The sequence below is a fragment of the Protobothrops mucrosquamatus genome, unplaced genomic scaffold, assembly GCF_001527695.2.
Source record: "Protobothrops mucrosquamatus isolate PMUCROS unplaced genomic scaffold, P.Mucros_1.0 scaffold3034, whole genome shotgun sequence".
NCBI classification, from domain to species: Eukaryota; Metazoa; Chordata; class Lepidosauria; order Squamata; family Viperidae; genus Protobothrops; species Protobothrops mucrosquamatus.
The window spans coordinates 160,602-185,097 of record NW_015389048.1 but is presented as its reverse complement, the minus strand read 5'-3'; the positions used below and the strand labels follow the sequence as shown (position 1 = coordinate 185,097).

The following is a 24,496-nucleotide window of genomic DNA, read 5'->3' as shown; positions in this document are numbered from 1 at the left end:
CCACTATTGGAGTTCCCCAGCAGTTGGTGAGCCCTTCTCCAATGGTGTCAGTGCAAGTGGAAGGTATTTACACTAAGGTCCTTTTGAATTCGGGTGCGCAAGTTACACTACTATATAGGGATTTTTATGATAGATATCTGATGTATATCCCTATACAGGAATTGGGTGGCCTGAAGATCTGTGGTATTGGGACTGAAAAAATCCTGTATGATGGATATTTGCTCATACAGTTGATGTTTGGGCCTTCTATTGCTGCTTTTGATGCTCTGGCTATTGTGTGCGCCTACCCCTCGGGAGTTAGTCAGGGTTCGTTGATTGTGGGAACAAACACAAGCTTGGTTAGGCACTTGCTCACCTCAGTTGTCCCCTTGGAGGATGACCCAATCACAAGGGATGTTCACCCTGCGCTGCAGACAGTATGTCAGCATCTGGCGCGGGAGCATCAGGCCCCGGCAGAGAGGGTGGGGCGATTATGGAAGTTGGAAAGAGAAAAGAGGATAATACAACCAGGGGAAGTGGTGTGTTTGAGGGCTTCTGTTAGATTAGATTGGGAACAGCCTGGCCCGTATCTTATTCTTGAACCCGGCCCCAAGGGGCGGAGTGGTGGAGTGGAACTAATTCCAGAGGTAGTCTCCACACGGGTCTTACGGCAGGCAAAAGGGCAGATCTCAGTTGGGTTCCAGAATATCACGAGCCTCCCTATACGGCTGAGGGATCGGATGTTGTTGGGGCAAGTGAGCCCAGCTACCCCAATTGGGTCTCTGGATGATAGGGGAAAGACTGAGAGGGAGTTTTTGATGGATCAGTTCTATCCCAAGAATACACAGCTTTCTCCTGAGTGGTGGGAGAGGGCGAGAAATCAGCTTTGGAAGTGGAAATGTCTATTTTTGAGAGATGAGTTTTATGTGGGTTGTGCTAGGAGTGCCCAGCATGTAATCCTACTGAAAGAGGATAAGCCCTTCAGGGAGAGATCTCGGCGGATTCCCTTAAGCGATCTGGATGATGTTAGAGAGCATCTAGCAGAGCTGAAAAAGACTGAGATCATTAGGGAATCCCGAAGTCCTTATGCTTCCCCTATAGTGGTGGTCCAGAAGAACAATGGGTCCCTGAGAATGTGTATAGATTACCACACTCTTAACCGGAGGACTATCCCCAATCAGTATACAACCCCTTGGATAGAGGATGGTCTGCAGTCTTTGTCAGGGGTGAAGTGGTTTAATGTATTGGATTTAAGGAGTGGCTACTAGATCCCCATGCACCCAGAGGATAGGGAGAAAACTGCTTTCATCTGCCCATTGGGGTTTTATGAGTTTAATCAAATGCCTCAAGGGCTGTCAGGGGCTCCAGCGACTTTTCAAAGGCTCATGGAATGGACAGTGGGGGATATGAACCTCATAGAGGCGTTGGTCTACTTAGATGATATTGTCTTTGGTGAGACCCTTGAAAAGCATGAAGAGCATTTGGAGAAGGTATTGACAAGGCTCCATGAGGAAGGGCTGAAATTGTCATTGGAGAAATGTCAATTTTACCAACTATCTGTCACTTATTTAGGTCATGTTGTCTCAGCCGAGGGGGTGGCAATGGACCCTGCCAAGCTTGAGGCAGTTGTGTCTTGGCCCAGGCCCCAAAATGTAGCCGAACTGCAATTGTTTTTGGGATCGCCTCGAGCTGGGTGTAACGGTTGCTGGGCGTAATGGGAAGGGGGGGCTAGGAGGGCTTGAGCTTTGGCAGCCTCTGAGGGGGTTACGCTACATGTGGATTACAACATGTTTGATTGTATAGACCAGAGGCGGCACTCGGAGCCCTCTCTGTGGGCACACGCACTGTCGTCCCAGCCCCACCTCCTCCCACGGCCCCCTCACCAGCAGCCCCCACCGGAGGAGAGTCGCCCCCAGGCATGACCCATGCGAAGCAGTGCAGCCAAGGACATGGTAGCCGGGCAACAGGGACAAGACTCTGCCCTTGTGCCCCGTCACGCGCAGATGATGCTGCAAGGCACGGCGGAGGGTGTGGCCATGGCGCTGCCGGGTGCCTGGGTGATCTGTGGCAGGCCGTGGAGGTGGTGGGTGGCCCAGCGGGCAGGGCGGAGCGAGGATGGGAGTGGGGGGGCAGTTTTGGGGCACTCGTCTCTAAATGTTTCGCCATCACTGGTATAGGTCATATTAGAAGTAGCTAATCGGTGTACAAACACACTGATTTTTAAAAAGAATCTTTATAGTGAACAACAACAAAAATGACTCCCTACTTCAATAACCAAAAGTGGAGAAACAGTGGTTTGTAACAGGAAGAGGAACTAGGCAAGGATACATTATCCCAATATTTGCCTAGCTTCCAAAAATGCATGTATTGCCGGAATTGGAGTAATAAAAATGAAATCAAAATAGGGTAACAATTTTGAGATATGAAGAGAGTACCACTTTGTTGGCCGAACGTAAATAAAGACTCTGAGCTCATCATAAAAATGAAAAAAGGATCCATCCATTTCTAGATACAAAATATTCAGGAAACTACACTGCAGGGGAAACTACCCTTCCCCCCAATAGAGAAACGATTAAGGTTACGTTGCGCCCAGCACAAGCAAGACGTTTTGTCGAAAAACTACATCCATCATTAATCTCTTTCGTTGAATCGCAGGCTTAAATCTCTCCCAGTCTCTTTAAAGGAAACGCAAACGGCTTCACTGCCTTTTAGGGAGAATATCAGCCGTGTTGACTTCCGGTCTTTCCCGAAACTACAATTGCACATTCCCCTTTCCCTCAACGTCTATTTCCGGAGTGGGCGGGACTTCCTTCTTAATTCCTTTTCCCCCACCACCCCCACCCCACACGCAACCATACGCTTCTTCCGCTCTCCCCCGCCTCCTCATCTTGCGAAACGGTCCTGAGCGGAAGTGGACGACGGCCTCATCCAATAGAAAGGCGAAACAGAAGGGTGCCGTGACCAAAGGAAGTTCCGCCTCTTCGCAGAGCGACTTAGGAAAGAGAAGGCGGCGACTGCGGCCTTGAGGAACGGGAGTTGTTTGTGGCGGATTAGAATTCCGCCGAGCTTCGCATTCGGCTAACGGATTCCTCCACGCGCCGTTTGACGGTTGTCCTCTCGAAAATTCGACATGACGTATCCGGCGTTCGGAGCGGTGAGTGAGTCAGGAAAACGGGAAGGCGCAGAGGCCGCCGAGCTTTCTTGTTCTTTCCTTCACTTGGTTCGAAGGCTGGTTGCCCGTCTGGGCTTTTTTTTTTCAAAGATATTTTTCGCTTTCTCGCTTTTCGTCGGTGGGTCTCCTCGACTGGATCCCCCCCCCTCCGCCTCAGTCTACAAAGTAGATCTCTTCTTCCGTCTACTCCAAACCCGAACACTGCCTCTTTTTTTCTACCCCCCCCCCCGCCTTGGCTTTGCCTGGGAGATGTTATTGCGGCCTCCATATGGCCTGAACTTTCCTATCGTTTCTCCTCCCCCGCTCCAAGTAGGTTACTAGAAAGTGACTAGGTGGGAGTAAGTTGCAGAGACCATACTACAGGCTACATGAGCGCCTCTTCATTTTTATCCAAAGGAAATAATAACCTTTTAAAAACGCTTTTTGGGGCCTATTTAGAGTATTCTTTACTGGCCAAATGTGGACACACAATTAGTCTCCAAAGCAGAGGTTTCGGTATACATGCAAGCAACAAAGTGATAAATCATAAATAATAAAGATACAGGGAGTCCTCAACTTACAACAGTTCATTTAGTGACTGTTCAAAATTACAGGGGCACTGAAAAATAGGACGATCATTTTTCACACTTGCGACTAGTGTAAAATTCAGATGCTTGGCACCTAGTTCATATTTTTGACCGTTTTTTGTGTCCCAAGGTCGTGTGATCACCTTTTGTGACCTCACAAGCAAAGTCAGCGGGGAAGCCAGATTCACTTAACAACCAGGTTATTAAGAGCTGCAACAATTCACTTAATGGTGGCAAGAAAGGTCACAAAATAGAGCAAAACTGACTGAACAAAAATGTTTCACTGAACAACAGAAATTTTGTTATGTGGGTGGTATGAAACTCTTTAATTTAACCAAGAAAGTAATAATATAGGAAATTGGTTATGTACTAAGGAAAACAATGGAAGTATTTTTGAGTCAAGGTACCAAATCCATGCACTTTCCTTGGCAGGAAAAAGACATGGTTTGTAATTATTGCTAATGCTTTCTGAGATGTTTTATCAATTTCCCAATCTAGTTTATAACTCTGGGATTTCTGGGTGGTCTTCTATCCAAGTATTAACTTGATATGGCCCTGTTCAGCTTTTTTTTTTCTCTTTTTTTGTAGTTTGCTGCCATATGCTGTATCCTCTGGGTCTTGATCTAATGTTAAATTAGCAGAGCTTTATCTATATTTTTAAAATATCTAAATATATTAAAATATATTAAGACTTGTTTCCTGAAATGGAAAACTCTGCTGAGTTCATATTTAATCCTATATTAAAATGGGAAGAAAACACTGCTACACTGATTATTAAAGAGTTTTAATGCTTAAGATTTTTTTTATAATACAAATATACAAAATATAAAGAAGAAAAAAATAGAAAATGCAAAAAGGAGAAAAAAGAGGGGATGGCAAAAGGATATACATATCCTGTTATGTGAATCTGGCTTCCCCCATTGACTTTGCCTATTGGAAACTGGCTGTGAAATACACAATGGCAATCATGTGACCACAGGACTGCAACAGTTGTAAATGTCTGCTGGTTGTGAAATATTCAATCTCAATCACATGACTGCAGAAATTCTGCAATGGTTGCAAGTACCTGGACTGGCAATAAAGTTACTTTTTCAATGTTGTAATTTAGAATGGTTGATAAACTGGGCTGTCATTAAGTGAGGACTAGCTATTGTGAAAGCTGTGTTTCATTATTATATAACCAATATATTCTATTAGTTATATAGTAATGAAACATAGCTTTCAAACATGTTTCACTGGATTTTGAAAATTTAAAAAAGTGTTTTCCCAAAGTTGGGGGATTTGTACATACATGCCTTGTGCTAGGGTGATGAACATAGTAAAATGTATCTCTTCTTTTTGTTAAAAGTATGGTGCTTACCATGGTCAGATGCCAATGCAAATGGCAGTGGGACAACCGGTCCCTAGAGGGGTACAAACTGTAGCCCATGATGGATCTACTGGATATTCTGTTTATTCTGGTGCCTATGCTGGTGCTGCTGTTGATCCCTTGTGGGCATTCTTCAGTGCTACTGCTGGACAGGTAGGTCACTTTAAGTAATTATCCTAAAGTTTTTAAAGAGTCACTTTTTTTCTGCTGATCAGTGTTAGAAATACTCCATAATCTGAGGGTTTTGTTTGGAAGTGGATATATTGACAGCATTATTGGTATTGCACCCTTACAAATGACCCTATAAAATTGCTTTCCTTTCATTTTTTAATATGACTGGTCATATAGAGCACAAGATAGCTTTTCGTCTACATCTACCATGTAAATTGCTAGTTTTCTAGGCTTGTTTTTAAAGTTTTATATTAAACGGCTCAATAGAAGAAAAAACGGAAATGAAGATAAGGTATTTTTTTTTCATCTATGACCAACATAATATCCAACTGGACTGTGAGGGAGAAAAGAGAAATTCACCTTCAGCTAATCTGTTCGTTCTGCATGGAATCCATAATCAGCTTTTAAATGTAGATATAGGCAAGCAATATAAAGCAACCTTCCTATGATAGTATTTTAAATAATTAAATTTTATACTTTCTCTATAAGAGGAATGGGGGAATCTATTGTAAATTTGATTTTTGACCTCATTAATTGGAGCACGATCTTCAGCCAATTTTATTTGTAGGGATATCTGGCAACTTAGAATAGCTACAGTACATCAAGGTTTATATAATATAAACTTAGTGAATCCATGTTTAAGTGAATGTTCATCAGGTTTCAGTTTGGAAGAGTTCTGTAAATTATATGTGACTATGTATTGAGAAATACAGAAGCCATATCTGTATAATCTGGGCAAAAGGACTGGTTAAAAGGTTATAGTAAAGATTCACCAAAGGGCATATGCATGGCCCCACAGGTCATTGGTCTCTAGAGCGTTTTGGGAGTTGTGATGCCAATTTGCATTCTCTCAAGAGTGCGGAACTGCAAAAGCAATATTCATGAAGAACTCCAGTTTCAGGTGAATAACTTTTCTTTACATTTATTCTTTTGCTTGCATTTTAATTTTTATACTATTTACAAAGAATGCCTTACAGTCATAAGGCATTTGTTTAATAAACCAGTTAGCATCTCCACAATAATAGCAATAGTAATATAGTATTTCTAGCATTCATGTCTCTGGCACAACCCATTTGGTTGTATATTGTATTCCATTTGAGGATCTGATGAGAAAGAAATTACATTTACCTGAGGCAGGGACCGTGTAAGAACTGCCTTCTTAAACACCATCCTTTGACCCTGAACGTTTATCACCCACAGAGAAGAGTTTTTAATTCTGAGCTAATTTGAAGGGATTTAATGGTAGTTTATTTTGAAAAGGGATTTTTGTGTGTAGGATATCCTTTGATCTGTTTTATTTGCTTATTGACAAGAACAGGAATCATTCATATCAGCCCGTGCTAAATTCTGTTTGCTCCCTGATAGGCAGGGGAGTTTAGGGAGGAAAAGTTATTGCCAGAATAGTGACAGTTACATAAGTCGCTAAGTTTATGTGTAATGTGATTCTAAACTTACACTGGTGAAGTAAATTTAAATTGTGGACAATTGGAAAATACATGCAGTTCAACAGTTAAAACTATGATGCTTTTGGAAGCTAATATTTTCTCTTATTTGTGATTAAGTTGTGAAAAGAAATAGATGCCAGAATATACTTTTAACTCATTCTCTAATCTGAAAATAGATTACGTTGATGAGTGCCTAAAGATTAAAAAAAAAGTGGCCATATTGGATATTCAGAGAAACAGCTATTTTCAAATTGCATGGCTTTTGTAAAATGCTGTTCTTACTAACATTTACATGGAAGAAGAATGAGTGTTAACTGTCAAATTATGGTACAGTATTTGCTTCCCCTGTAGACTGTCTTCTGATAGAGGACAGGAATGGCAAGAAAGGCATTTCAGAACATTTGTTTTATTAGAGCAGCAACTGCTTGAAATAGTATCCGGTACAAGTGTGGGTCAATAAATTGCTTCTTTTTTCTACAGGTAGGGGGATAAACCATGAATTTTGTCTAGAAAGGCGATCAGCTACTTCATAAAGCAGTTCTCTTTTTTATAGTTGTAAGTGGAGTGCAGTATTTTTTTTTAATATTCTCATTCTGGGAATTTCTCTAAATTCCACTCAACTCTTTTGGAAACATTTCAACTCTTGACTTTCATTTGAAATGTTAAGACAGACTTAGCAAAGAATAGCCAAAATGGAGTTGATAGTGTAAGCTGCTAAGGCCCCAAGAAAAATAGGGTTTTGGGTAGAAAAGATAATTTTCCAAGCAGTATAATTTCTTGGAATTATAAGGAATAGTATATGCATGTTTCAAAAAATAAACAATCTTTCTACTACCCAAAATACGTTACTGTAGGAATATACTAGACAGTATGATAATAGTTATAAAAATAGATATCTAAAAATAGATACAAAACAGTTTACATAGTGCACAGAGTTCTTAATTATATTTAGTACTATTTCATTTCAAATATTGATTGCAACTAAAAATTTCTACTAGGTGATCCTTTTTTTTGCAAGCGAGGAAAACATGAAATACCATTGCTTTTTCATTTTTTTTTCATTGCTTTACAGCAGGGTTTTCAAACTCTATCTTGAGAGAAGTTTTTCTCTGCTGACATTGTTAAAGAACATGCTATATGTCTGCTGTAGAATTCAATTGCATAGCAAAGGATTGTGCAGTATGTTCTGGAGTAAGTTGTCCGGATCAGCCTGTATGATTTTGAATAAATGGGCTGGAATTCTAAGCACAATTGCAAGGTCTGTTTAATGTAGCCTAACATCCTCAGAAGTAAAATGCTTGCAATTGTACAGAGCACAGCCTAGAATATCCCCAGCATTGTATTGCAACTTCTTCTACAGTTCTACAGAAGAAGTTTAGTGGCATAGATGGTACAGTAACCTATATTTTTTGGGGGGGGTGGGGAAATAATGTGACTGATTCTATTGAAGACTACATGATAAGTTTCTAAGGAATTTGGGAGTTTTCCAGAACACAGTTTGAAAACCACTGCTTTAAAGTAGCTATCTGGAACAGGGAGTTTTTCCTGTGTTTTCAGTTTTTCATAAGTAGGATTGTCATTGCCGACTTCCATATTTTTCCTTAATTCTCAACTGTAATATTTTAGTAAATTTAGTTTTTTATAGGAGGAATAAACATTCACTCCTGAAGTACCAGTCAAATAAGCACAATGTCATCTGCCATATAGCAAGACCAGTGGGGTGATGGAAGCGTGGGCCTTTGACACTCAAAAGAACTGATCAGGTAGAAACTTGCAGTAACATTGTTTTTGGAGGGGAGGGTAAAGAAAGGCAGTGAAATAATTTCTGAGTGTTCTTGCATTATGAACTGACAATGAGACTCAGAAATGTCTAAATCAAGATTCATTTAATCTTTTCCTTGTGCCCTGTGAACCTATCCAGTGAAAATCCTTTTGCTTTGGTGGTAAATACAAAAGTTTGTTTGTGGTTTGTACAGTCATTATGAACAATCCCCTCAATTACATAGATCTAGCAGAAAAGCTGTACCATACTTAACTGAATTTTTGTCAATAATGAATAATGTTTTCTTTCTATCGAGAACTTTCTAACAGCACGATTCTATTTTTTCTTAATTTAGCCAGGAAAAAGATAACGCCCATTCAGTTTGGAAAACACTTCTGAGAAATCTGAGAAGTCAGTACATGATTCCCATGTTAGATTAAGGAATTTTGCTTAAGGCCAAATCAAGCAACAGGATTTTCAATACCCACCATTCCTTATGCTTCCATTGGCAAAGCTCACAAACTTTTTTTTTTAACCATTGTTTTAAATTTACTTGGAGGCTAATATGATATATTTTGGTTGCTTACTTTTATGTTTTTAACATATTTTGAGATAAAATTCTTTTTGTCATTTTAGCAAGATAATGCCTCATAATGCTATGGTACAGTAGCCGAAAGGCTGCATTTCATGTCTTTGTGAGTGAATATTCTCCCATGTGAGAATTTGCAGTTGCTCAAACAGATAGCAAATTGACATGGGTGTTGAGGTAGCCTCAAGAATTAATTTAAAGGCTTTCATTATATAGATTATTTTGTCTTGATGAGCTTTATGTTTGTATTCTATAATTGGATATGGATAACTTTAAACTTAACATATTTTTGGTCTTGTATATTTTTGTGTAGAGCTGGATTTGAATTAACCTGAGAAACTCTGTAGGATGTGCCTGGAATGAAGAAATAGGGAGAGAAGTTTTTTTTTTGTTTATTTTAAATGGTTTGTCTCATAATTTGCAAAGCTTGCACATGAAACAGTTTTTTTTAAAGTTCAACATTTGTGAAAATGAGTTTTTATGATTAATCTGTCCTTGTAAGATGTCACAAATGAGGAAGTTATTGTTTATTTTGTGATTTTGAAAACATGTCCATTGCGATTTACTTATGTAAAATAACTAGTATAGCAAATATATAATTAATATTTAATTTAATATAATTTAAAGGTATATTTGTGAAGTAAACTATTTGAATTTAAGTAGGACAGTGTGTTAACTGTATAGGATGCATAAATACTTGATTTTCTATTATCAGTTTTGCTAATCTCTTGAACCTCAAATTTATATGCATTCATTTTACAGAATGGTGAAGTGGATGCAGAGGAATTACAGAGATGTCTAACACAGTCTGGAATCAGTGGAACATATTCCCGTAAGATTGTTATAGAATATATTATTCTGAACTGTTTTATAATATATATGTAATTGTTTTGTGATCCTTTTTTTCATCTGTAATGGGATATCTGTGGAGATTCTCAGTCATCCAGGTCATAGTTATCCCAAAGGTGTTTTTCCATGAGGCAACTGGACAAAGAAAGTCCAATTGCCTCGTGAAAAAGCACCTTTGGAATCTGTAATGGGAGAACTCAATTTTTGTATCCAGAGACCACATTTGGGGATGTTGATAGTTTTTATCTTCAGATGTTTTGCCAGGAACAACCCAGTGATGTCTCCAAGTCAAGCAGGATCCAAATAGTTGAATAGTCCCCCCCCCTAGTTTTGAAGTGTATTAAAGAGAGAAGGAACACATATATATTAATCTCTGTTGAAAATAAATTAGTATGGTTTGAAAATTGCAGATGCAGATGGAGGATCCTCTCAAAGGTATACAAATTAATCTAAGTTCTCTATGTAACCTACAAGTTGCTCATCCTTCATTTTTTACATATTGCCTCTTGGATTATTAGTTGTTTACTTATTGCAGGTAGTAAAAGAAAGATGGCCCTAAATTAAAATTGATCTCCCCCCCTCCCCAAATATTTCTGTTACCAAGCAAGACAGTTAAGTAGGTTTTGCCCCATTTTACAACCTTTCTTGCCACAGTTGGTAAGTAAAAATCACTGCAATTGTTAAGATATAACATGGTTGTTAAGTCAATCTGGCTTCCTCATTGACTCTGCTTATCAGAGGGTTGCAAAAGGGGATCACGTGACCATGGGACACTGCAACCGTCATAAATATGAGTCAGTTTCTAAGTGTCTGAATTTTGATCACGTGACCATGAGGATGCTGCAGTGGTCGGAAATGTGAAAAACGGTCATAAGTCAATTTTTTCAGTGCCGGTGTAACTTTGAACGGTCACTAAATGAATGGTTATAAGTCGAGGGCTACCTGTATAGGTTAACATTTATCTCTGGCAGAAGCCACATTCTTAAAAAAAGAAGGTCCAGAATAAAAGCAATATTTTTTATGCTACCCAGCTTCCAGCAGTACTTAATCACGGTTAATTCAATTAATAAACATTTTCTTTATATTCATTTTCCCTTAACTACATTACAAGATCCTTAAACTAATATAAAATTAGTTGGATATACCCAAAATTATATCGTATATACCAACATTAATTCATGGGAACATCCCTTCTCCATTCCTTTAAGCAGAAAGAGCAAATGAGAGAGAAAAAAGCAAAGTATGATAGAGATAGGGCAGGGGTAGGCAACCTTGGCTCTTTTATGACTCGTGGACTTCCACTCCCAGAATTCCTGAGCCAGCATGGCTCAGCTTGGAAACCTCTCCCTTTTCCCTCAGCATGGCTGGCTCAGGATTTCTGGGAGTTGAAGTCCACGAGTCATAAAAGAGCCAAGGTTGCCTACCCCTGAGATAGGGTGAGAGAAGGAACAGGGAAGAGAAAGAAATTAGGCTGGCAATTAGGTACGACGTGATGAAGGAGGGATGCCTAGCGGAGGGAAAAGAGAGAAGCTATTACAAAGACATTACATAGTGTTATTTCTTGAGTAACAGAATATACCTCTCTGTTAATACTTCTAGTGAATTTTAATCTCTCTGTGTAATACGTGAAAGGTACCTGACTGTTTGCCCTCATTGTAGTAGTACCATTCTTGACTTGCTTTCAAATGTCTTCTATCACCTCTTAACTACCATTCCACCTGGGAAAACCGGGTGAACAGAGCCTTAAGTCCAGCTGAGAAATCAGATTTCAATTGGTGCTCTGTTCTCAACAAATTGATTGTTACATTCAGTAGGTTTGAATGGTAAACCTTTCAATGAGATTGCTTTGCTGGTCCTGTTTCGAGCACTAATGATTAAAATTGAAATGGATGTGCTGCTTTAGAATTAATACTTTGTTTGTAATTTCAGCATTCAGCTTGGAGACCTGCAGAATTATGATATCAATGTTAGATGTATCCTTTTAAGAATATTTAGCTGAATTGGTCTGTTTCTGGATGTCTTTTTTTTTAAAGTAAGTTCCACTGGATTTAATGGAGCTTATTTCTCCAGTTCCAGAGTCAGTGTCTCTTGAAAAACTTCAATATGTAATACAGGTGAGAGTATGTATTAAGAAAGTTTGAATCACAGAGCAATTTGTGCAGACATTTCCAGCATATCAAACTATGAACAAGCATCAGACTTCCTTCCGCAGTCTCTTCTTTGTCTTCATCCTGCTTAGCTGGAATCACAATTGTCTGCTTTAGAAATTTACCAAGATTTACATATGTGTCTGATGCCAGTCTTCAGATTGAGTTGTTCTAAGTTGGGCAGTGTATCATAAAATTTAAAACTATACCTTTGAGTTAAATAACTTAGGATACATTTTTGTTTGTTGCCTGAGGTGCGGGTCACCTGATGGAGACTAATTTTGTACATAAATGAACAGAAATGGCAGGATCAGTCTGATTCTCTACTAAGGATTATAAACAAGTAGGAATATTTCATTGGTTCATTTAATGATTAAAATATATGCAGCTAGGTTTTCTGGTTGCATATATTCTTAATAGGTCTCATTAAAGATTGATTTGTACGTGTCTCATTTTAGACTGCAATCAGTCTTTTATTTACAGCCCACTATAAATCAGTTGTCAAAAGAGCTAAACAAAGCAGGAAAGTGCCTTAGTATTTTTGCACATTAATGATGCAGTGATGCTCGCAGAGAGGTCAGGCTGGAAATTGTGACCCCTTCTAATTTTGTGGGACTATGGCTTTTACCAGATGGATGCATGAAGTTCACAGGAGGCTTCATGTGCTTATTTTTCTTATTTTATTAAAACAAATGGAAATTATGTTACACACTCAGTCATTTTTCCACTAAACTTCAGTGGCACAATTTTGGGGTGTCCAGAGGTTGCAAAAAGGGCTTAGATCCACATTGAAAGCTACAAGTTGTCGATCCTGATGTTCAGGGAGTGTAAAATGCTTGGAAATTGTATAAGAAAATACATTTCTGCATTTATTAAATTTGACATCTGAGCTACCTCACTTTGATTTTAAAATAAATATGTAAGAAAGCTGTGTTCCGTTTCAGATTGCTTCCAACTCATAAATAATAGATAGATTTCCAGGGGTTTTTGTTGTTGTTGTTACAGTTCCTCTTTTAAAGGAAGGACTTATACGAAGGCAATTCGGAAATAAACCTTTGTTTGGTTATCAATGACAAACAATCGCAGATACAGAACTTTTATTATACACGTTAGAAAACTACAACATCGCATTACTTTTTGACATAACCACCATTCAAATTGAGGCACTTGTCATAACCTCTTACAAGGTTTGAAATTCCTTAGTAGTAGTCGCTGGGCGTCAAATCTGGGCTATGGGAGGGTGATCAAAAACATCCCAATGGAACCTATTAGATTATAAAGGCTACATAGAAAGACCAGAAAACAGGGATGAAACTTTGATCTACTCTTACTGAGACTGGTGATACTAGAGCAGTTGTTCTCAACCTTTTTAATACCGCGACCCCCGACCGGTCGTAAGTCGAGGACTAAACCGGTCGTACGTCGAGGACTAAACCGGTCGTAAGTCGAGGACTACCCAACCAGTCATAGGTCGAGGACTTTCCCTGCCCGGGAGCGCCGCACATGCGTGGTTCCGCCCCCTGCGCCGGCCAAGGCGTAGCTGGCAAGCGGCAGAGACGGAGCAGGCCAACCACCAGCTGGCCCAGCTCAAGGGAGGTAAGGCACCCGCCGGAAAAGGGGAAAAAATGGCGGACAGCCTTGCTTGGCGACCCCCGTGAAATGGTCGATCGACCCCAAATGGGGTCACGACCCATAGGTTGAGAACCGCTGTACTAGAGGATCTCCAGGAATGATGCCTCAAGAAAAAACCAATACCTTTCAGAAGGAAATATACTCTATGCTACAACTAATTCACCAAACAATTGTTGCATACAAAGAGGACATAAAAGGAAACCATAATGAGACTAAAAGCAATTTAAATAATATAAATGAGCAAATCTCCAAATTAAATCTACAGCTAGAAAGTCCCCAGACAACGACTACAAAGTATGACCAAATAAAACAGAAATCAAAAGACGAAGCAGAGGAAATGGATTTAGAGATGGAAGAGATAAAAGAAGGGAAATATAAACGACCATATACAAACAAAATACTGCAAGACTTAGCCATAACAATGAAAATGCAAAAGATCCTTTACCGCTTAGGTCTGCAAAATACATCTGATGGCAAGGAAAAAGATTTTTAAAAAATGAAATATAGAGCTTTTAGGGGAAATGTCACAACTTGGGAGTCAGGGAATGAAGAGAAATTGAGGGAGAAGGAAACTGGGAGTTGCTTAAGGAATATAAATGGGTGGAATTCCCCCCCAAAAAATACCCTACCTAAATTGTCTTCCAATGCCAAGCAATTTTTGCAAAAATAGAAAATTTCTGGGTGATTTAATTGCCCTGGCTTGGAAAGCTATTTGGCAAAGAAAGAAAGCGAGAGTTAGATTTAAAAAACAGAAGATTTGACCTTTTAGCCAGGGGGCATTATATGTTTAAATACTTGTTTGAATAAGATTAAAAGAGCAGATGACCCTTAGATATAATTAGACTTTTATAATGAAAGATATAATTTAGAATTAAAATAGCATTTTTTCTTTCTTTTTTTGACATGGGAAATATGAAAATAAGAGGATTGGTATGAATAAAACTCTTAGCTATATAAATGTAATTATTGACAAAATCATAACTGACAAAGGTATTTTAAATACTGATGGGAAATTAAATCTTAACAAGAGCACAAAAAACAGGATATTGATTTATGAATTGATATAGTTATTTTTATAATAATAAAATATGATGCTTATATTTAACTTTGTATACATCAGTAGTACCAAAATTGTAACTGTAATGAGGGAAAATGGAAAAAAATATGGGGAAGAAATGAGGATCAGGGGAAAAAATACTGGATTGTGTAGTACTGAACAGATTTATATTGAAGAAGTTAATGTCAAATATGTGAACCCAGACAACATGTTGTTTACTAAGCACTAAAGATTGTAATTCTTAAAAATCAATAAAACATTTTAAAAAAACCCATCCCAACGGAACTGCTTCAAAAGTTCTTGGGTGTGTCTAGCGTTGTGCAGGCAAGCATCATCGTGAGCCAACACCACACCGATAGTCAGCATGCCCCAACACTTGTTATGGATGGCTTGTCTGAGTTTTTGTAACGTTTCACAGTAGACTTCTGAATTGATGGTCGAACCACGCTCCGTGAACGTCACTAGCAGTACTCCTTTGGCATCTTCACATTTGGCAGGATTTTCTATGGCACCACTTCCGCTGTGGTGTTGGTTCACGATAATGCTCGCCCGCTAGACGCACCCAAGAACTCTTGAAGCAGTTCCGTTGGGATGTTTTTGATCACCCCCCCTATAGCCCAGATTTGGCGCCAAGCGACTACTAAAGAAATTTCAAACCTTGTAAGAGGTTATGACAAGTGCCTCAATTTGAATGGCGATTATGTCGAAAAGTAATGTAGTTTTCTAATGTGTATAATAAAAGTTCTGTATCTGTGAGTGTCATTGATAACCAAATGGCGGTTTATTTCTGAATTGCCCTCGTATATGTCATCAATTGAAATGCAAGTGGGAGCCCCAAATAATTTTTGTACTGTACTATAGCATCTTGTATATGCCCAGCAGATGGCAGCACTAAGCTATCCTTTGACGCTCTCAAGACTGTTGGAACTTAAATGCAGGACTCTTAACAAAATCCCAGGGCTGTAAGTGAAATTCTGGAATTGAAAAATACATCCTAAGGAAGGAGGCAATGGCAAACTACTTCCATAATATTGCTTAAGAAAACTGGATAGAGGTATTGCTATTGTCACCAAAGTCAAGCTTAATTTGAGAATTGCTTAAATACCAGTGTTAAAAGGTTTAGATTGATAGGGTATTTTGTAAAAGAGCAGAGTAAGAATAATTTTTTTTTTGCTAAATGATCTTTATGACTTACCTGTTTAAAACATGAGCAAAATTGAAGCACAAGTGTACAGAACAGTAACAGAATCCATACAAGTAAAACACTTTATTTAATCATTTTTATCACCTGTCCACAAGATGGCCTGCTTCTTAACACATAACTCTAGAGACAAAATACTGGAAAAATGGGATATAACGAATTTAAAGAACTTTGGACAGCTCTTAGTGCTTGGAAACACAATTTCATGTTGGTTGATCAAGACCGAAGTGGAACTGTGGAATTTCACGTACTGACTCAAGTTATTGTAGCCATGGGTAAGTAAAGCTTTGCTGACCTAGAAATCTAACTTACAGATGTAAGCCAGAGTTTTCTGAATTCAGGTCTAGTGCTGGCTATCTAATTTAGGCTAGAAATTGATGGACTTTATTCCTTTTCCTACATCTGGGAAAGTTAATCTTTTGTAATTGCAAATAGAGCAATAAAGTACTCTTCTTAAGGAGTAGTCTTAAAATATATCTAAACTTAACTGTATTTTATTCACTGTATCTCTGCTGAACTTCTGCTATCTCAGTTTGGTTATAATTACTCTAAATTATTTATGAAATATTGGAAAAATTCTCCTAAGGTTTCTGTCCTGAAAGTGTGTTTTTCTTTCTAACTACTTATCTAGGATACAGACTAAGCCCACAGACTTTAATTGCTATTGTAAAACGTTATAGCAAAAATGGCAGAATTTCTTTTGATGACTATGTGGCGTGCTGCGTGAAGCTTCGTGCTTTAACAGGTAAGTGTTGGATTTGTATAATATATTTTGGTTTTGCAATGCAAGCATTCACTGCTTGGATATAGACCAGTTTGCATAAATAGAATATATTTGCCTGGAAGAAGCTTTGGAAATTTCTCCTATTTTTTTCTTGCAGCAGATTTCTGTAGCCATTAGTTAAAGGTTTTTTCATAGTGAAAGTGGGAGTACCCTCAAACAGTTGTCAGCTTAAAAATTCAAGCCTCATTTCAAGGTCCCAATGTTTTGATTTCTACTACTGACAATATGGCAGACATTCTTGAGATTACTTTAGCTTTACAGTGCAGTGAATATGGCAAAAGATTTTACATAGAGTGGCAAATATCTGTGGCCTTATTTGGAGTCTGGTGTAATTCCATTGTATTGCGAGTGATTTTACAGAATATGCTATCCTCTGATGACTGTAGAAATGAACGGATAATGGATTAGGCATTGTTGTTGTGCTTGACTATTTTAAAATATTCCATAGATTTTTGTGTATATATAGACAAGTTCAGGATTTTTACAATATAAATTTGCAATTTTTTTTAAAGATTTCTTCAGGAGAAGAGACAGCATGCAACAGGGCATTGTGAATCTTCTGTATGATGATGTAAGTAACAATACTGTTAATTGGTTATAAAATGATTTTAACTAGAATTCTGTTTCTTACATTTCCTTTTACAATCTCACCCCCATTATACTTGAGAATATTTTAGGAAATTACATCTCAAGATAGTGCTGAAGCTCCTGTTAGATCTCAAACAGATGGCAGTTCCTTTAATTCTTCACTGTGGTCTTGATTTTTCATGTACATGACTTATTTGCCTGTGCAGTATTTCATTTGGTGCCTTCTAGAGCTTACCAGACTTTTTTGGTTGGAGCATCTGTTCCTCCCCATTTGTACCACAAAACATGGTGTGACTCCCACCTCATCTTTCCATTGGTTTTCAAGCACTATGGTTATTTATTTGTCTTTGACTGGTTTTTCCCCCTTTTATCGTAGTTCTTTATTTTTTCCCTTTACATATTAATGTCACAAGGAGTGGGAACTAATGTTGTAGTAATATATTAATCAGTATTCAACTAGAGGGGATAATATCTGTATGGTGTCTTTTTTGATGCATTTTTTAAATGCTTCGATTGTTTTGTGGGTGCAAATCTATCCCTCGAATAGCATAAACACAATTTGTTTGCTTTGCCATCATTCTAGTTGGTAGGCCACTCTCCAGGAGGAAACTTCAGAGGTGGCAATTTAGTTCTCTCATTTTCCTCCATTCCTTCTAATGTGTTCCAAAAATTGTCTGATGACTGTCCTGTTTCTGAGAAATCAATCAATTTCTCCCTGTCAATAGAAGCTGCTTACATACCTGCTGTTCCATTAATCATCTTTTCCCCTCATTTACTCAGACAATGCAGTTAGTGGTCTCCAGAGAATTTGCTATATTACCTATGAGTTCTTTGTGCCTCTTGGAAAATTATATGCCTTGCTCTGTCTGATTTTGTTTTGGACAACTGATTCTGGGAAGAGTAGCAATGTTAATTGGATTTTCTCCATTTGCACACCATCTGCCAATCCATGGGCTGATGGACCCTTAAATCCTTAGCAACAGATATGTAGCTTTGTGAGCACTGACAAACCTTTTTTTTTTTTTTTGAGATCTGCAGAGATCTGTTAAATCAGGGCATGGTTCACTTTCACTAACGTGTATCATGAAGAGCAGATTCCAGTGTTGGGAACCAGTGTGTGTGTGTGTGTGTGTGTGTGTGTGTGTTTTAGGGGAATGAAGCATCAGCCTCATCCCTCTTAAGAGAACTGGTTACCCCAGGCTTTACATAGTTTGACAGTTTCCTGTCTTTATTAAACACATGTATAGATATTGTGCTATATTGTTTTATGTTCTGTTTGTTTAATCAGATTTTTTATTAATGGAACTTAGATGAAGCTCTGATCACTTTGGTCACACTACTGTGAAACTAAAAGGTTTACAAACTTAAACTCGTCCTCATGCCTTGTAGCCAGCCTCTCCTTTTCTCTTTTCTTGGGTGGTATTCCTTTTTTTTGCTGTAACCCGCTGATAAAGCTTCATGAAAGACCGACTGCTTCGGGCCTAGAAGTGTCTCTTTCGTTCTTTTTGATAAAATCAACAGACTTTGAACCTATAACTACTTCCATCTCATGGAGACCAGTCTGTCTTCTCACTCTGACTTTGGCTTATGTAGAAAGATGAAGTGCACTAAATCAGAAAACATTATGCCAAGATCAAAGTTTTTTTTCCCTCCGTGGTGATTTGTCAGCTTCCCAGCTTTGGCATGTAGGCCCGTTTAGAGAAAAGGAAAAACAGTTAAAAGCTCCCTAGAATCACCTGCGAGCTGGCATATAGGTTTCAAAAAGAAAAAAATATATATAAAAGAAATCACAGAAGGGTTGATGGGATGTGGAGTGGTTTCTCTAGGTCTGGCAGGCGAAACTGCTGGAGTGAGAAGTAACTGGACGAGGTGTGGAATAGAGGAGGCCACGGCTGGAAGAGATAGAAATCACAGAGGATCCATGGTCAGGGAAAACAATCAGGAAGGAGCCCCGAGGCAGCTGAAAACAGAAAAGTAACTGCAGGAAAGAGGCAACAGAAAGAAACTATAGCCCTGGATTCCAGTCAGTGGCAGAGTAAACTCCATGTGGTTCAGGCCCTGGGAAATGGGCTAGGGAATATTAAAGAGAGAAGCTGTTGGCATTCCTACAGTAAGTCTCTGTTGAAGACAGTAAACATGGGGAAAAGGGGGGGGGGAACTAGCAGTAAAGTATTTCTGTATTATAAGCAAAACAGTAAAAAGTTAAATCAACTGTTGTTAGTGTTAGATTAAGCTAAGACTTAATAGTATATTGTGTTCTCTCTCTCTCTCCCTCCCTCCCTCCCTCTGTCTGTCTCTCTCTCTCTGTGTGTGTGTGTGTTACATACAGAGGCTTGTAAATATATTTGTATAGTAATAAACAGGACTATCTTCACTTGTTAGCTGCATATATGTGTTTGGCTTTGTTCTTACCCATTCCTACTCTCCAGTAGCTTGTCAAGTTGGAGAACTGAGAGCTTTTGAAGAGACCCTTTCCTATATTTTATAGAACAGAGCAGTCGTCATCCCAGATATATACGTTTCTGAAATCAGTGTGGACCTTCCTCTTGAATCCAGAGATATTGCTCATCCTTTCCCCCAGGCTCTGGGGAACGCTGTTTCATTCTTTGGATTTGTGTGGTGCTCTTGCATTTTTCCAGGGTCGTGATTTATTCTTGGCTTTCCAAGGCTCATCTAGGAAGCACATGGCCTTTCTACCCACCATTTCTCCTCATGGCGAGGGGCTGTTATCTAGCATTGGTACATGTTGGTGAAAGAGTCGTGCCCACTTTCTGAACCCATACTCCAGAAGCACGATAGCAGCTTTAAGAGACTTTCAGTGGGGTAGTCACACATCGTTGTTATCCCAGTGGCCACATGACTCTCCTTCCCCCAATTCCTATTTTTTTGGGGAGGGGGATTACTGTATTAGTTTTAGGAACTGGGTGGGAGAGTGTTCAGCAAGGTCCTCATTTAATCATACGCTACACAACATTTACGTAAGCTCTGGAGAATCTCGGGGCTGTATGTATGGAAGCCTTTAAATAATGCATGTGGATTCTTAGGTGACCACTTGAAAAACTGCACTTAAAAGTCACTAGTTGCATTTTTCATTTTAAACTTCGATTAGCAAATTTTGGTATCTTGCCTCGGGTTAATCAGCCTATGAAAACTAGACATAGAAATGCTAGTAAAAGACCGTTTACATTGAAAGGCGACATTGAATCAAAATGGTCACGAGTAAAGTTTGCATAGTTTATGTGCATAATTATTTGGTCTCTGAAATATTTTGCACAAGCTTTTTGCAGAATTTCCTTTAGTTCTTCTTTATTTGATAGATACATTTTGGATCATAGGCAAACCGTAGGGGTGCAGTGGGGTGACTCCTGTGGCTAGGATGCTGGGTTGATAATCGGCCAGCCCGCATTCAAGACCCAAGTACTGCTGCATAGCGGGGCAAGCTCCCGTCATTCACTCCAGCTCTTTCCATAAGCGAGTAATTGTGAGCACATAGATAGGTAACACTTCAGTGGGCCCATCACACGAAAGGAGCCCCAATCAGGCTCTCCCCAGGTAACTAATGCTACCGGCTAATCCTTTCAACCCGGAAGTAGCGACAGCAACATACGCAAGTAATGTCTCAGCGGGCTAGGCTTTTACTGTATGGTTTTGATAGATTGTTACTTGCTTTACCATAATAAACTAATCCGCAGTGCTGAAGAAATGTACCATAATGGGCCCCCTCTTATTTTGTTCAGGGGATGTGTGTAAATAGTGCACATCAAAAGGCAACGGTAGAGGAGATTTTGAGGGCTTTGATGGATTTGCATTTTGATTTTTATAACTATGAGTTGCCTAAAAATCTGATGGCTAGATCACATACATATACAGGTAGTCCTCCGCAATTGAGCCCAGCATTTTTGTTGCTAAGTGAGACAGTTTTAAGTGAGTTTTGCCCCACCTTGCGACTTTTCTTGCCACAGTTAAGTGAATAATTGCGATTGTTAAATTAGTAACCCGGTGGTTCGCTGAATCTGGCTTCCCCGTTGACTTGGCTTGTCAGAAGGTCACAAAAAGTGAACATGTGAACCCAGGACACGGCAAGCTTCCTAAATATGAGTCAGTTGCCAAGAGTCTGATCACGTGACCCTGGGGATGCTGCAATGGTTGTAAGTGTGAAAAAATGGTCATAAGTCATTTTTTTTAGTGCCGTTGTAACTTCGAACGGTCGCTAAATGACCTGTTGTAAGTCCAACAACTAGCTTTTCTTTATTGCTGAATTACGTTTTCTCAATTTTGACTTTGAACAGGAGTAAGGTAAGCTGTAATCGCCGTAAGCTATTATTATGTAAAGCTTTCAACTTTTAAAGACATATATAAAGAACAAATTATGGATGCATTTAAAGATAAAGCAAAGACAACAATTTTTTTCGTTTAATACAATTTTATAGCCACGTGCATTCTTGATCTATTTTGATGAAATTTGTTCGAATTGCATATATGCATTTCAAAAAACTAAGGATGGTGGGACTCTAACTACTTTTTACAATATATCAGACAATCTAAATTGAATTGAGATACTTTGCTGGGTTATTTTGTTACCTTGTTCTGTTTTGCTCTTTTCATCTGTTCCCATGCTCTTCTTCAAGCCACCTCCCCCCCCCAACTCTATTAAATTTTTTTGTTTTTCAGTTCTTGCAGTGTACCATGACTATCTGATTGCTGGCTGTGGATGAAAACTCCCATGCTTAACTTCACCTGCGTGGAATTGCTGTGAAAGCAAGGCTGTCATTGATTTTCCATATTTCTGCCTGCTAATGTACCATTTTTGACCTTTAATGTGTAGTTTGAAATAAATAAGTATACAGGTTGTACAGTAATTGCTAGAGGTGTCATTCTTTTACATGTGGATGATAGTCTTTTTTTCTTTTGGGGTTATGCTCTTAGAATGAATAAAAGGAAACAATCACATTTCATGTTAATGATTATAAACAGGGCAGGCTGCATCTTGAGAAATTTGTAAATGCCTAAGAAACCAAGAAGCCATAAATTGGTGGCTGTCAAAAGTATGTTTAAACATTTGTATATTTCTTCTGAATGTTAGATAAATCATTTGAATGCAAACTAGAAGAAAGTGTTCATAGTAAAGATTTATACCCCTTAGTGGTAAAGCATACTCTTCCAAGTGGTGTATCCTCTTGACCAGGGGTCCCCAACCCTTGGGGATACTGGTCCGTGGTCAGTTAAGAACAGGTCCATGCAAGTGGTGGGTGAGTGAGCGAAGCTTTATCTGCATGTGCGGGATCTATATTGTGCATGAAACCATCCCCCCCCCAGGTCCACAAAACTGTGTCCCTCGTACCAGAAAGGTTGGGGACCACTGCTCTTGGCATAATCTTCCAAAAGAATATACTGGTGGCTTTATGGAGTTGCCATTTTCCCGATGAAGCCTATGTCTTTAAGGGAAAAAAAGAAGGGGGGGGGCTTTGCAATTGGCTCATTATCACCTAGAATTCCAAGAGCAGGTGAAGAATCCAAGAAACGAAAGCCTGAAATTGATGCTTCCTGAGCTTTTACTGTATTGCGGTTACTGCCTGAAAATAGAATAGTGGATGTGGTGGGAAGCTGTTAAAAGTGAAGCAGCTTCTCATATGGTAATAATTACATGCCAGTTTAACAGCATCAGCAGATCTCTTGCTCTCCTCCAACCCTCTGCAAGTGGTATTAGATAAACAGGGCCCGTGGCAAATCATTTCTTTATATGTTTTTCCAAATTCAGCTGCTGCTGTTTTCGATCCATTTATAATTTGTACATTGCAAGGAAATGTCAAGGTTAGGTAGCATTGTGGATAATGGTCTTGGTTTACTGGCTTGGCTATTGCCATGTTTTGCAGATTTAAACATTTTCTTTCTGTGTAGACATCTCATTATGCATTGTGGATGAATCATAAAAGCCTTGCTAAAGTGAGCTGTTGGGTATGTTCTGCTGCCAAAGGAAATAGAATTAAGTCCGGGTAACGCTTCATGATTAACCTAGCGAGTGGGTGCATTTGTTACAAGAGTTTCCCATGTTGCCATTTCTTGGCATATTGAATAGCATGATGCAGCTGTATGATCTGAGCACTTGGTAAGAGGAGGATATATTTGCATCACATCAGACTTCAGTATCATGACTAAAATGTAAGAAACCATTTTGTTGAATATTGCAGTAAGCTGTACTCATGCTAAGAAAGATAGTTTTTAGCCTGGAGTTAATAATTCATCTGTAAAACATTTCAGTTCTTTGTATCATCCTGCACCTCCCTCTATAATTATGCCACTATATTTACCTCCTTTAAAATGGCTTTTGCATTATCTTTGAATTTCTGTAACAGTGGTGGTATCAAATCAAAGTTCTGAAATCATTGACACTATTCACGTGCAAATTTTGTGTTCACCATTGTCAAGTAATAGCTGTAGATTATTTGCAATCTTCTATAGAGATTTTTGTACCTTTTGAAATGGATGCTATTCTAACTGTAAAAATGTTCTTGTTCTATTTTCAGTGCCATTCCAGGCAATTGTTTGAAAATAAAGTTAGAGCTTGCTTTGTATTTTTTTTCATTCCTAAAATAAGTACATATGAGATTATATTATTGGGTGATACAGTAATTTTACAAGTTCTACAGAATTTAATATTCTAGGCTATAAGGTGAGATGTGGGTGTGGGTGTGTGCAATAGATTTGATAATGGTGAGGGGAAAAAAACCCCTCTATGCAGTGCTCCTGAATCCTGCATTTTCCAACCATGGGTGTAGAATTTTAGCATATACAGAGAGAAAATGGGCCATCTTTCTCACAATTCTTAGTTACAGATGTTCACATTTCTTCTCTTAAATGTGATGCTGCCTTGTTGACTGAGGCAACCCCAGTGAAAAGTGAGGTGGTTTAGTGGGGGGGGGGATCCGGTATACCTACAGCAGAGGTCCCCAACCTTTTGAGCACCGGGGACTGGTTCCGTGGAGTGCGTTTTTTCTGTGGACCGGAGGGGGCGTGGTTTCATGTACTGCCCCGCTCGGGCGGGGCGACGCTAGCACCAGTGGGATGCTCGGGGTGGCGCTAGCGCCAGCGGGATGTTCGCTGCTAGCATGAGGGGGTGTGTGAGTGCATGCCCGTGTGTGCGTGCACTGGCCATCCCTTCACGTGGCCATGGCCCAGTAGTGGGCC

At 39.1% G+C, this 24,496-nt stretch overlaps 1 protein-coding gene across 1 annotated transcript; it reads left to right on the top strand.

The window, feature by feature from the left end:
• The first annotated feature begins 2,943 nt into the window (after positions 1-2,943).
• On the top strand, positions 2,944-23,883 carry GCA (grancalcin). Its single transcript, XM_015826282.2, has 8 exons — positions 2,944-3,133; positions 5,066-5,239; positions 9,816-9,885; positions 11,832-11,875; positions 16,067-16,214; positions 16,571-16,684; positions 17,236-17,294; positions 21,983-23,883. The coding sequence occupies exons 1-8, from the start codon at positions 3,110-3,112 to the stop codon at positions 22,007-22,009; spliced, it is 660 nt and encodes a 219-aa protein (XP_015681768.1). The 5' UTR covers positions 2,944-3,109; the 3' UTR covers positions 22,010-23,883.
• Positions 23,884-24,496: the final 613 nt, after the last annotated feature.

What these genes read in the sequence shown, in the direction of transcription:
- GCA (XM_015826282.2), top strand. Translation starts at nt 3,110, where the DNA reads ATGACGTATCCGGCGTTCGGAGCG. An exon ending in CGTATCCGGCGTTCGGAGCG is followed by an intron (nt 3,134 to 5,065) that starts GTGAGTGAGTCA and finishes TTTTGTTAAAAG; the next exon opens with TATGGTGCTTACCATGGTCA. An exon ending in TCAAGTTATTGTAGCCATGG is followed by an intron (nt 16,215 to 16,570) that starts GTAAGTAAAGCT and finishes CTACTTATCTAG; the next exon opens with GATACAGACTAAGCCCACAG.